The sequence below is a fragment of the Molossus molossus genome, unplaced genomic scaffold (assembly GCF_014108415.1).
Source record: "Molossus molossus isolate mMolMol1 unplaced genomic scaffold, mMolMol1.p scaffold_m16_p_18, whole genome shotgun sequence".
NCBI lineage: Eukaryota > Metazoa > Chordata > Mammalia > Chiroptera > Molossidae > Molossus > Molossus molossus.
Window position 1 is genome coordinate 9,825,378 of NW_023425353.1, and position 13,253 is coordinate 9,838,630.

General features: G+C 48.4%; 1 protein-coding gene across 1 annotated transcript in view; it reads left to right on the forward strand.

Moving 5' to 3' along the window:
* Nucleotides 1-4,052, forward strand: part of PRICKLE2 (prickle planar cell polarity protein 2) — a 110,137-nt gene extending 106,085 nt beyond the window's left edge. Inside the window, exon 8 of the mRNA XM_036267357.1 lies at nucleotides 1,532-4,052. Coding sequence (XP_036123250.1) covers nucleotides 1,532-2,406 — 875 coding nt within the window. The 3' untranslated portion in view covers nucleotides 2,407-4,052. The remainder of the gene's footprint in view (nucleotides 1-1,531) is intronic.
* Nucleotides 4,053-13,253: the final 9,201 nt, after the last annotated feature.

Sequence of the window (13,253 nt, forward strand, 5' to 3'; positions counted from 1 at the left end):
GGGAACCCCTTGAAGTTGGGCCCTGTGTTCTCCTGACAAATTCCCATCTTTTTTTAAAATTTCTAATACTTCCTTACTTTTCGTCATAACAAGATGTTCCGGGCCCATCTCTTAATTTCCCTTCTCCTGTACTAGAATCGGCCATTTCCCCAGAGTCCTAGCCCCTTTTAATAGGGAAGAGTAGAGAGTACACAATTTATTTATCCTTTTCCTGTTGATGAACATTTAAGTTGTTTCTTGTTCTGAGATATTATAAAGAAAGCTCTTCTGCTCTTCTGAATATTCTTTTACATGTTTTGAACCTATGAACTGATTTCTGTTGAGTATGTAATCAGAATTGGTGATGGAAAGTCACAGACTCTTCACTCTGGTTTATATACCCAACAGAAATGAGGAAGTCTATAAAAAATGACACATATTCAAAGAAGCTTTTTTCATAATTTGTATGTGTGTGTACTTAGTTGTAGTAGATACTGATGAGTAGTTTTTAAAAGTGCTCATAATATTTGTTTATCAGAGAGCAGAAGGAGGTGGTTGGCCCCAAGAGGTGGGGAGGAGTAATCAGTGGTAGGGTCATAATGGGCCATAGCAATCCCAAGACATGTTTGTTGTCTGCAACCAGAAATGGCAAAATTGCTGATCCTTTCAATAGATAGATAACAAGTGAAAAAGTATGAGATTTGCCACCTGGCCCATTCCAAAGCTTCTCTTTAGAGCGCTGCTTAAGATGAGCCAATGGACGTGACTAAAGTTAGGACTCTCCTGCGACCTTCAACGTGGCTTTTGTGTCAGTGACACCAGTGACAGCACTTAGGGAACGCAGGTCCATTGCCAGGGGCACCTGCTGTTAGAGAGCATTAGGGTCTCCACTTTGTTTTTAAAAGTGCCTCCCAGGGGGAAGGATGTCTGTCCCCAGAGTCCCATTCACATCTCCTGCCTGCTGGGGGCCCATTTGGAATCCTGGAACAGTCATTTACTAAACAGTCTGGGGAAGTAAATTTCCTTCTGTCTACACCCAGGGAGTCACTTAGTTTTCAAGACATTTGAGATGGGGGCTGAGGGACAGCAGGCAGATCAGGAAACTGCTGGAAGCTAACAAGGGACTGAACTGGTCCAGTGTCATGAGACTAGATTCCAGGCTCGGTTTTGCCAGGGAGTGCTGGGCATGACCACCCTCCACAGCTCCAAGTCTCCTGGTCCGAAAGGTCTGCCCTAGTGCTGATGTGCTTCATTAGAATCAAGAGGGACTTGAAGGAAACAACACACAAGATAAACCCTGGGCTCTTAGTTTCTCTGATGAGCCTTTGGAGGAACTAAACCAGTGAAAGGCATGTCTGAGGATGCATTTTAGCCGGGCGCCCCTCTAGGTGGACACTGCCCACTCTGGCGTGGGGGAGCCTTCGTGCAGTGTCCAGCGGGACAGCATACACAGCGACCCTGAATGGATGACCATTCAGATGACCCACAGCGACAGAAAGCCCCACTGCTGCCCGTGTCTAACCTCCAGGGCCCTCTCCTCTCTCCCGCACAGGCCTTTCGGCGGACGGCGGCGCCAAGCGCCAGGAGCACCTGTCCCGCTTCTCCATGCCGGACCTCAGCAAGGACTCGGGCATGAACGTCTCCGAGAAGCTGAGCAACATGGGCACGCTCAACTCGTCCATGCAGTTCCGCAGCGCCGAGTCCGTGCGCAGCCTGCTGTCGGCCCAGCAGTACCAGGAGATGCAGGGGAGCCTCCACCAGCTCGGCACGCCCATCGGCTACAGAGACCTGCAGTCCCGCGGCAGGATGCACCAGAGCTTTGACTTCGACCCGGGGGTGGCGGGCAGCAAGCTGCCGGGGCCGGAGGGCGTGAGGATCCAGCCCCTGAGCGAGCGCACGCGGAGGAGGAGCACGTCCCGCGACGACAGCCGCCACTTCCGCCCTCACCGCTCCCGGCGGTCGCGCCGCTCCCGCTCGGACAACGCCCTGCACCTGGCCAGCGAGCGCGAGGCCGTCGCCCACCTGAAAGAAAGGCCCCCGCTGCGGGCCCGGGAGGACTACGACCAGTTCATGCGCCAGCGCAGCTTCCAGGAGAGCCTGGGCCCGGGCGCCCGGCGGGACCTGTACGGCCAGTGCCCGAGGACTGTGTCGGACCTGGCCTTGCAGAACGCCTTTGGGGAGCGATGGGGACCCTACTTCACCGAGTACGACTGGTGCTCCACCTGCTCCTCCTCCTCGGAGTCTGACAATGAGGGCTACTTCCTAGGAGAGCCCATCCCCCAGCCGGCCCGCCTGCGATACGTCACCAGCGACGAGCTGCTGCACAAGTACAGCTCGTACGGCCTCCCCAAGTCGTCCACGCTGGGTGGCAGGGGACAGTTGCACAGCAGGAAAAGACAAAAGAGTAAAAACTGTATCATTTCTTAATCTGATAGGGGTCAGGAAATGGGGGAAAGTGGGAGCTAAGAATGTAAATGGAGAAACTTGCACTGTTTTAAATTTTAAAGCGCTTTTCGGGGTGGCGACGGGGAAGAAGGGACATGCTCTCCGTGGATGAAGGCAAGGTTACAGATTGACTCCGTCGGCAGTCACCGTTCTTGGCATGTTGAATATTATTTGCACATTTCACTTTGGAAACGCGATAGACTGTGGAGGCCAGGGTTGGTCACCTCCCTCCCATCAGTGTGTTGATTGCCAGTCCTAAGATAGCAAATCGCTTCCTGCTCGCTTGTATCCTCTGGTTCTCTTACTTTTAGGACCCTTTTTCCAGTAAGTAATTTGTTTATTAGCCAGGACCCAAAACTAAGTTATTTACATGTCCATTGTAAATGCAATGTAAATGAGAGTTCTGATAAAATATTTTTGTATTTTGTAATATCAAAGGAATTTCTATATGGTAGACTCAGTGGAACCCGCATGCACACCCAGCATTGTCTTTGAGTAGTAGTATTCAAAGGACCACCTTCTTTTTCTTTTTTTCTATACAAAGTTGTTACATGTCAGTGAGACTTTTTTCATAGGACTTGATTCAATTTGGCTTTTTGTGGCTAAAAAAAATTATTATACCCAAAGCATTTTATGTCCTATTCCATCTTAAGGAGCCATCCTTAAATCTGCTCCCACCCTCAGTAGAATGTATTCTCTACAAAGTGATAGTCATTTTTTTAACTAGCAAACATAACTTTTGCCCATTAGAGAAACCAATCAGTGTCAGTCAAGTTCGGTGAGAAACGCCATCCCTGCTGGGAACATGGAAGTTGCTCACTATTGATCTCTTTCTTGGGGAAAATACAGTGACTGTGAGTGGTGCTGTTGTGTGATGTCAGCATGATGTTGTTTTGAATGTGGCATTATTTTCTGGTGCTCATGTTTCCTAGATTGTATTCTCTGCTTTCCTTTGCCAAGGCAGACGGCACAGCTGCCTTAGCCTGACAACCGGTTGTCCTCAGTGCAAATGAACTTAAGCATTAGACGTGGGCAGAAAGGTTCTGACGGGCTCTGGGAGAGGCCGTGTGTTCTAGGTGGTACGCGATGCGTGGAGAAGGAATAAGGTGACTTGAAAACAAAGCAGGTCAAGGGTAAAACAAGGAGAATAGGAAAGAAGGTCAGGGCGAAGAAGAACTTCTGGAAATGAAGTAGAGGAGCGGTGACAGCCACCTGGAGTGGCCCCAGTGCTTGTGGAAAGAATTCAGCTTAACACACTCCCTAACCAGAGTATCTGGTGACCCGAACGGTCGAGCTGCTCAGGAGAGTTCAGTGTAATGGTCAAGAAGCAAATGTTGTTGAAAGGAAGGTTTCCATTTGGAACTTCGGGGACCGCTGGTGAGACAGAAAATGGGCTCAGAAGTGAGTTTGCTTAAAGAAGACATTTAACGGTTGTGTTGTTTATAGTAAAATAAAACTTTCTACCTTGCTTCAGTTAAAAATGAAGCGCTTGCTTTTTCTTCCATTCTCCTCCTCCCCTTAATGGATTGCGGCAGCTGAAATAATCCATCGCAGGACCCTTTTAGTGAGATGTACTGTCCATGTGCTACACGGTGTATCTCAGTGGCCATCTGCCGTGGTGAGGTGAGCGTGGTCTCTTTTCAGTATAGTAGTTAATATTTTCTAGTATTTCTTATGGAGAGGATGTGAGAAGTGGCTTTTCAGACACCATGCCAAATGGGTCTGGGGAAAGGAAGGCTGTACAGGGCGTGGAAATGGCGCTCCATTCAGGATGTAGTAAAATAATTTGCTTTTCAGGTATTAATATGACATTTGTCATTGTCACTGAGTTAAAAATAAAAGCAATGCAAGTGTTGGTTGTGGCTGTTTTCCGCATGCTATCTTCATATCTAAATGCTTCCTTAATTATCCAAGCCTCTGGAGAATTAACTCTATTACATTTGTATAGTAAGTTTGTAAACTGCTTGGCAAACTGATTTTAAGAAATTATGTGCAACACCACACGACTAACGTGGCAGGTTTCTGGTAGAAATCAGGCAAGTCCAATTTGGATTTTTTAGTTCCTTGATCGATGAGAGTAAAAAGGCATTTTGGAAAAAGGAAAAAGAGAAAAAAGTAGATGACTTAACCTAGCAAAAAGCTGAATACAATATCTGTCCTGTGGCCTGGAATCCAATGAAAGAAATTCTCCTAGTAAATGTTGCTTTCTAACTCTGTCCTTTCCAGAGTACCTCATGCATTCCCCAGGTGAGGCTTTTACCCCATCAGCACAAAGAAGGTGGCCTAGAAGCTGGCAAAGAGCTAATGTCCAAAGGGACTGGTAGAACGAGCAATTTGAGATCTAGTTGCCCAGGGAACACCCAGCAGCCGCGCTGGTGGAGCCTGAGATGTAATGGATGTAAGCCTCAGGGTGGAACTGTCTACAGGCAACATCACCTCCATCCGATCAGCACTGCAGAGGTCTTCCGGCCCACAGCAGCCAGGCGCCTTCCCGGGAATGCCCACGGAGGACGGCTACCTCGCGGTGACGACGGAACCCCCGGTGGGTGCCCGGAGAGAGCAGGGTGTCGTTGTACGGGGAGCTCCACCTGTTCGTGATGACTTACCCATAACATCACAGAATCCCAAGTCCCCAAATCCCGTGCATTCTTGTCTGAGGCAAGCACTTAGGGTCCTTACCTGATTCCTCCGTCATAACCACCGACTCTTCTTGGTCAAGTTTCGTGTGAGTGAGGCCTGCACTCACCTCTTCTTAGGCCATTTCATCTTCAACAAATTGTTTTTATCAAAGTAATCTTTTCCCAGTTTCCTCTCTGCTCTAAGGCCTTCGAGTTGCGTTTGTTTGTTTTTCCACCTCTCCTCGTATTGGTCCTCTCCCTGTCTTTCGGTTAACACCGCAGCTTTAGAGTGCAGTTCGTGTCCTCTTTGCTGCTCAGCTCAGCAGCGTCGGAACTGGCTCTTTCCCGGGAAACTGAAGTCATTGGCAGTGTCCTGAATGGCCCTGCCAATACGCACCGCCCTCGAGACTGTGAACAGGTTTCTTACCAGGCTGGTGGCATTGAGCGTGGCATTCAGGTACCCTTCCTTCTGTGACATGGTTCTGGGATCTCTACAAACGTGAAGGTGAACGAGCTGCGGGGAACCAGGACTGTGCTGCGTGGTTCAGAGGCAGAGACTCCCTAGTGCGGTTTGACGGCTTCTTTCCGTCCTCATCTTGTGTCCTCCGGTCCTTCCTTTCCGCGCTCCGCAGGCCCAGTGACCATGCAGTTCTTATTTCTGATGCAGGACCTGGATGAACTCTTGCTCATCCCCTTTTTCTTTCCGCCGGACGCTCCTACACTGCGTCGAGCTTACACTTCCTTCCCCCCAGCCTTCTGCGTCTCAGGTCCCTCTCGCAATGAGTTCAGGTGGGCCAGTGATGGCACATACTTAGTACACACTCTGCAGATCGGGCAGATAGAACCAGTGTCACTGTGTACCTTCCAGAGAACATGGATACAACCTCAAAAATCTTGTGACACTCCAGCCGGCCAGAAACGGGTGATCAGAGCTGATCTTATTTGTCTGATAACACATCTATCTTATTTGTGAACTGATTCTTGTCTTTCCACCCTGGGCTCTTTTACCATTGGGCAGAAACAGTACTCTAGCCACTTGGGAAGCACCATTCATAAATAACTGTGAGACTCCAATTCCTGTGCCCCCAGATTGTGGATGCGAACGGGAGCTGGCTTCTTCAGGCTAAATGAAGACAAATCTCTCTGGCCTCCTTTTCCCTTCTCATGTTCTTGGCCAGTTATTATAGGCAGCCCCTGTCCATCCTCTTGCAGAGGTCAGAGAAGAGTCCATCCTGGTCTTCATCTAATTCCACCTTCTAACAAGAAATAACACAAGTATTTAGATTCCAAGGGGAAGTGTGTTCCTAACAGAAACCAGATGCTGACACCTAGGAGGGAGAGTCCATGGGAGGGAAGTGGAAGATGGAACCAGCTATCTGAGTATCTTGTGCCAGAAGAGCTGCTGTTGGTAACTGTTTAGCACCTTCCAGGCTCTGGAATGGCTCAGGATGGCATCCCAGGGTCGGACTCAGCCGAGCCGCCTCTGCCGTGGGGAAGTCTCGCGCGCTTGCAGGTGTGCGCACGCTCAGCACTGGAGAAGTAGAAGGGAAGAGAGCTCTGCCTTGCCTCCATTGGTCGGTCCCTCTGGGACCTGGCAGACACCAAAACTTGTTTGACCACTTGGAAGCAGTCACCAAGGTTAGGATCAAGAAAGGATTTGCTTCTTTTCTCATTTTCTCATAATAGTAGCCCAGTCAACACAAGACTCATAAAACATGACTCACTGTTGGGAGCTCTGCTATTTCGTAGGCTGACTTCCTGCCGACAAAACTACCTCCTCAGCAGGAATGAAAGAGGAGGGAAGCTCACGCAGTGTTAGGAAAACATTTCTGTGATTTTGATGATGAATGTTTAGGCTAGAACACTGTCGTGTCTATCCTGAGAGTTTTCTGAGACATCCCTTCACCCTACTGGGCAATTGGCCATTGATGTTCAGTAGGTCACTGACCAAAGTTTTCTGAATTTTTTGGAGAGAGTTACTCACCAGTGAGGTCTGTTCTTAAGCCTTTCTGGTGATTTCCATATTTTCCCATAAAGCGTTTTGGTTCTATTTATGGACCCAACATAACACTCTGTGGCCTACGAGTCCTCCGTTTTCCTTAGCAAATTCGGACTTGGGCAGTTTCCCCTCGCAAACACATTCTCTCCTGTGCAGGGTTGCTTTGCCCATCCCCTGCTTTAATTCCAAGTGCATACACGAAACCTCAGAGGGCCCGGGAAGGCGAGGCAGGCGGAGTCCTGTGTGTTTGTTAGGAAGGTCTGCGACAGGCCTTGGGTGTGGGCTCTGCCAGAGACTGTTGTGAACACTTTGCTTGAGATCCGTGCCCTGTAAAATGGATATGATGTTTTACTGATGTCTGTAGTACATTTGTAAACTTCCAATAAAATTTGAATAAAAGAAATGTTGCCATTCCTCCCTTGCTTTCCAGATTTTTTAAATCTTTGCCTTTGAGCATCTCATCCGAAAAGGGAGAGGCTGTATAAGTCTGGGCTGAGAGTTACTGTGCAAGATTAACCTGATTATTTACATCAGAACGTCTCACCCTCGGCCCTCCGGAAGCTTGGGCAGTTCATTCTTCGTGGCAGAGGACTGCCCTGCTTTGTGGCTGGCTAATAACACCTCTGACCCCTACCACTAGACGCCAGCAGCACCCCTCTCCCTGAGTTGTGACAACCAAGTGTCTCCATACATCACACCCATTAGGATGATTACTATTTAAAAAAAAAAAAACTAGAAAATGGCAAGTGTGGGCAAGGATGTGAAAAAATGCACTTTGGGTGGGAATGTAAAACAGTGCAGCCTCTGTAGAAAACAGTACGCAGTTCCTCACAAATGTAAAATAGAATTACCATGTGATCCAGCAATTCTGCTTCTGGATGTACACCCACATAATTGAAAGCAGAGCCTCAAAAAGATAGTTAGCTGTACATCCATGTTCGTATCAGCATTATTCACGATGGCTAAAAAGATGGAAGCAACCTAAATATCCATCAGTGGATGAGTAAACAAAATGTGATATATACAGAGATACATACATACAATGGAATATTATTCAGCCTTTTAAAGGACTTTTTTTTAAATCCTCACCTGAGGATTTTTTTTTTTTTTTTATCCTCACTCGAGGACATTTTTCCATTTTTTGTTCAGGTAGAATGGGAGGGAGAGAGAGGAACAGAGACAGAGAGAGAAACATCGACGTGAAAGGGACACATCGAGTGGCTGCCACCCGCACGACCAACCAGGGCCGGGACAAACTGCAACCGAGGTACATGCCCTTAGCAGGAACCAAACCCGGGACTCTCTGGACCGCAGCCGACACTCTAACCACTGAGCAGAACCGGCCAGGGCTGAGGATATTTTTTCATTTATCTTCAGATAGAGTGGGAGGGAGAGAGAGAGAGAGAGAAACATCGATGTAAGGGAGACACCTCGACTGGTTGCCTCCTACACGACCCTGACCAGGGCGGGGGACTAACCCGCAGCAGAGTTACGTGCCCTTGACCAGAATCAAACCCACGACTCTGGTCCTTAGGCTAATGCTCTAACCATTGAGCCAAACCAGCCAGGGCTAAAGGAAGGACCTTTTGACACGTGTTGCAATACGGATGAATCTTGAGGACATTAAGATACGTGAATTAAGCCAGTCACAAAAAGACCAATATTGTATAATTCCGTTTGTAGGAGGTACCTAGCATAGCCACATTCATAGAATGGGGTTGTCAAGGGCCGGGGGAGAGGAGAATGGGGAATTGTGTAATGGGTATAGCGTTTCAGTTTTTCAAAACAAGAATTCTGAAAATGGGTTGCACAACAGTGTGGATGTACTTAACACTACTGAACTGTACATTAAAATGATAAATTTTATGTTGTCTTTATTTTACCACAATTTAAAGTAATATCACCACCCATAGCTGAATGTCCCCTGGGGACAAAGTCACCCCAGGTTGAGAACCACCCGTTCAAATGCTTTGCCACCTTAGCATCTCTATTCCCTGAGGACTCTTGAAATTGACTCCCACCCGGGCCACACAGTCAGTTTTCAGTTATTCGCATGAATTGAAACCAACAGATGACCCTAAAATATTCGTATCTGCTGTTAGGCAAACCGTAAGTGGTCTGTCTAGAGAGCTATGTCCACAGCTGTGTTCTCGTTAGGGGATCATTAGTATGGTCTGGGAGCAGAACAAAGTAGCATGTAAATTAGATTTCCCATGTCTGATCCACACATTTAGGAATTGCTGGACACTGCAATATCATTCATTCATTCAGCACATATTTGTTAAGAGCCTGCTCTGTGCCAGGCACTGTTCTCCGTGCTTGGAATACAGCCGTGCACAAAGCAAACAAAACTTCTACCCTCCTTTAAGGGGCTTAAACACTTCGCTTTCCACTAGGCCAGAGCATGGAACAGCAGGTATTCTCATCCACACTGACCGTGAGGCCTTGGGAGATGGAGAGGTTACTCACAGCCTCTGAGAGCCTTTGGATGAAGACGTGGTTGTGCCTGGCCGCTCACAGGTCCTCGTGGGGGGCATGCCCCTCAGGCAGCCACGGTTATCCTGTTCGACCCCTTCTTCCTCTTCCTCAGCCAACGTGGTTGGCGTCAAGAATGGCAGCTAGCCAGCGACGTATAAGTGGCCTCACACCGTGGTACGCTGGACCAGTGAGAGGCCCCTTCTCGAGATCACAGACAGGGACTCTGGGAGCACTGTGTCAGTGGAAGCGGGGCTGGGGAGGAGCAGAGAGCAGCCGGAGGGAGGCCTGCAGCCATCCTGGTAAGGCGAGGGACGAGAGGCAGAAGCTCGGGTGAGAGCGAATCCAGAGTAAAGGTGGAGGCGAGCACAGAGATCTGAAATGGCCCAGAAGGGCTGGTCTCCGGGCCCTCCTCCCCTCCACACAGATTCCAGTTCCTGCCCCTCCAGGTTACCTGCGGCTTCGGTCCCTCGCACAGCCCTTCCCCTTTGTGCTCATGTATTGTTACATTACACACCTCCATAAACTCTTATTTGCACACAAGTGATCCTTGCAGCCCTAATTAAAACCTGAGGATGAGTTCTGAATGCCAGCTACCACAACTTTTACTAGCCTCATGCCCCTTCAGCAATTTAACCCCATCTCAGCCTCGTGCTCATTGTGTCATCTTGGGAGATGTCTGTGTCCTCTCTAAGCCTCAGTTTATCTATCAAATGGGAGAACAATAACTTGTGTGGATTTACTGGAATACTGCATGTGAATCTCAGTGCTGTGTCTGCCACTGTAAGAGCTCAAAAACATTATCTGTTGCTATTGTTTTATTATAGTTGATTATGATTATTATTATTATTTCTATTCCACTCAAAGATAAAGGGTGGCAGGAACTACATACCTTCGGAATCTGGTCTAAGAGTGCTCACTGTCCTTTCTTCTAAGGTAAGCGTTGACTAGGACTTGGAGACACCCCGGAGGCCTGGAGCCTCACCACGTTTAAGAAACGTCTGCAGAGCCTGTTCAACCACGCAGACCTCCTGGCCCTGCGCATCGAGCCTCTGGGTCAGGAGAGACTCTGCCTCTTTCACAGGCCCCCACTGTGTTCCGATGCTGGTCTGAGGATCGCACTGTAAGAAATTCTGCCTTGACATTTGCTTCCTTCCAGGTTTCTGGGGAAACGTATCCCCAAAGCCAGCCTCCCAGTCCCACTCACGGCAGGAGAATCCGCTTACAAGCCCAGCGGTCAGGAGGGAGATCGGAGCCTGGGGTTTTACTCCAGTTCTGGGGAGCTAGAGGTATAGTCACTTTTCCCAGGAGTGACAGTCTTCACACACACACATACACACACACACACACACACACACACACACAGTAGTTTGCTGCTGAGGAGAGGGAGGGCTGATCCCGACACGCCTCACAGCTGTGTTCGGACTCAGCGTTGCTGCCACTGATTCACAGCCGCTGGTTTGCGCCTTAGAATTACTAGGTAGGTCGTTTAAAATGCAGAGTCTCCGGCTCGCTTCTTAGGAAGTCTGATCAGCAGGTGTCCAGCAGGAGAAGGAAATCTGCAATTTCCTGAGGGCGCAGGGACCGGAGACCACCTTTTGGGGAGAACTGCTCTGAGCCTCTCTCACCATGGGAAGTCCTTTATTTTCTGTGAGCCCTTATGTGCTAAATGCATCCAGCCTGTTACCAAGCTTCAGTCGAGCAGGGTCTGCTTCTCAAATATTCATCCAGCATATGTGTATAGTAGACTCTGATAGACTTCTGACCTAGAATAAAAACATAAGCCCCTTTGTTCCCAACCTGTGATTGTATAACTTCTAAATACAGCGAATTTTGTCTGAGATGTCAAGACGAGAACCCAAGATAGAAAACTTATCAGAAGACGCTAAAGAGAAATAAAGACAAACACAGGCTGGAGACATGATCAAGCCATCAATGGCACGATCTCACCCAGCACAAGAGATGATGTAAGAGCTCTCTCAGCAAAGTATTGGCACATACTTGTTTCCCTGGGTTGGTGATTCCAGACTTAAAGCAAATCATCGAGGATCTTGGAAGGCTCTGTGCCATCAGCACACCAGTTCGCAAACGGACGGCACTAGGAACACCAGAAAGTTAGCCCAATAGCGTGAGGATTTGGGCCTTAAAAGGCACTGTCTTAGGCCAAGTCTTTTGGGATGTAAGTGGCCAAAACTTACTTCAAACTAATGAGCAAAAAGGACAAAACAGAGAGAGATAATTTACTCGCAGGACCTCGTGGGTCTCGTGAGGACGGCCCGGCAGCCCTGCCTGAGGACGGGCAGCGGGAAGAGGAAGACCACCCGGGCCTTGGAAGTACCCCTCCCACTTCCTACGTCTGTTTCCCTTCAATCGTCTACTTCATCTCCCTTCGCTTCTTCAGCTTTGGGGAGCTGTGGACGCACATGGCTCCTCACATGTACCCCCTTATTCTCAGGAAAGAAACTGATTGGCCCCACTTGGATCAGGTGCTCCTCCCGTTCTATGGACTGTTGGAAGAAAGGGGGCCGTTCCTGGGTGCTGGCAGGTGCTGTTCACATGGTGCGGAGGCTTCAGGCAGAGAAGATCACGGGCTGAGCAGACTCCCCAAAATGTATTTCCTGCAGGAACTGTCCTACTAACATCCCAAGGGGGAGAACCGAGCTTATTATCTGTGGCTGTACTGCTGAAGAGTTGTTTTCATTCTACTTAGAGCTGCATCCAAAGGAAAGTTTCCACAACCCCCCAAACCTGACTCCAATTGGCCCACTCTCAGTAAAGTAGTATATTCAAAGGAACACCATTAAGGAACCAAAAATATTATAAATCTATACTATTTCAAATCTGTACTGTAGGAGGAAATGATTTTTAAAATTTTTATTTTAGAGAGAGAGAGAGAAAAAAAAACATCAATGTGAGAGAGAGATAGCGATGGGTTGTTCCTGCATGTCCCCAATTGGGGATCAAACCTGAAACCTGGGCATGTGCCCTGACTGGAAATCGAACCCACAACCTTTCTGTGTACAGGATGATGCTCCAACCAACTGACCACACCAGCCAGGGTGGAAGAGATGAATTCTTTTTATTTTTCTTTATTGATTCTGGAGAGAGAGGAAGGGAGAGGGCGAGAGAGAGAAGCGTCCATGAGAGAGGCAAACGAGGCTATTTTGGGTTTGCGTGTGTGGAGAGATGGTCCCCTTGCTACAAATGCACGATTGCAATGGGCCTTGACACAGAAAAACCGCTACACCAGAACTTAGGAGACAAAAAAGTCTTGAGAAAAGAGGGGAACTGAAGAAGGGTGAGAGGAAGCTGAGGAAGGATAGAGCAGCCATGATACCAAGAAGGAACGAGATGGGTGGGAGCAAAACCTCTGCTTCAGTCTTTTTCCAGCTGAGGAATTAAAAACGGGTCGAAGAAGCCAGAACTGCTGCGGAAGAAATGGAACCTTCCATAGCAGTAAAGGAAAACACCGTGTCTGGGAAGATGACCAGGAAAATGTATTTAACTGTGAATATGAAGAAGATTTTGAAGTAGATGAGGAGAAACAAGATGCGAAAGCTAATAAAGAAGGACAGGCTGATGGTCAAATGAATGCAATGTCAAAGTCACCCTCGGACAATGAAAAAGGTCATTTAGACCCTGGAAACGGAAGTGGACGCTCGTCGCAGAAGGTGCCACCAGGTGCCGTGACGGTGTGAAACGAGGGTGGTGGACGCTCAGAGGGTGACGCGGACGAG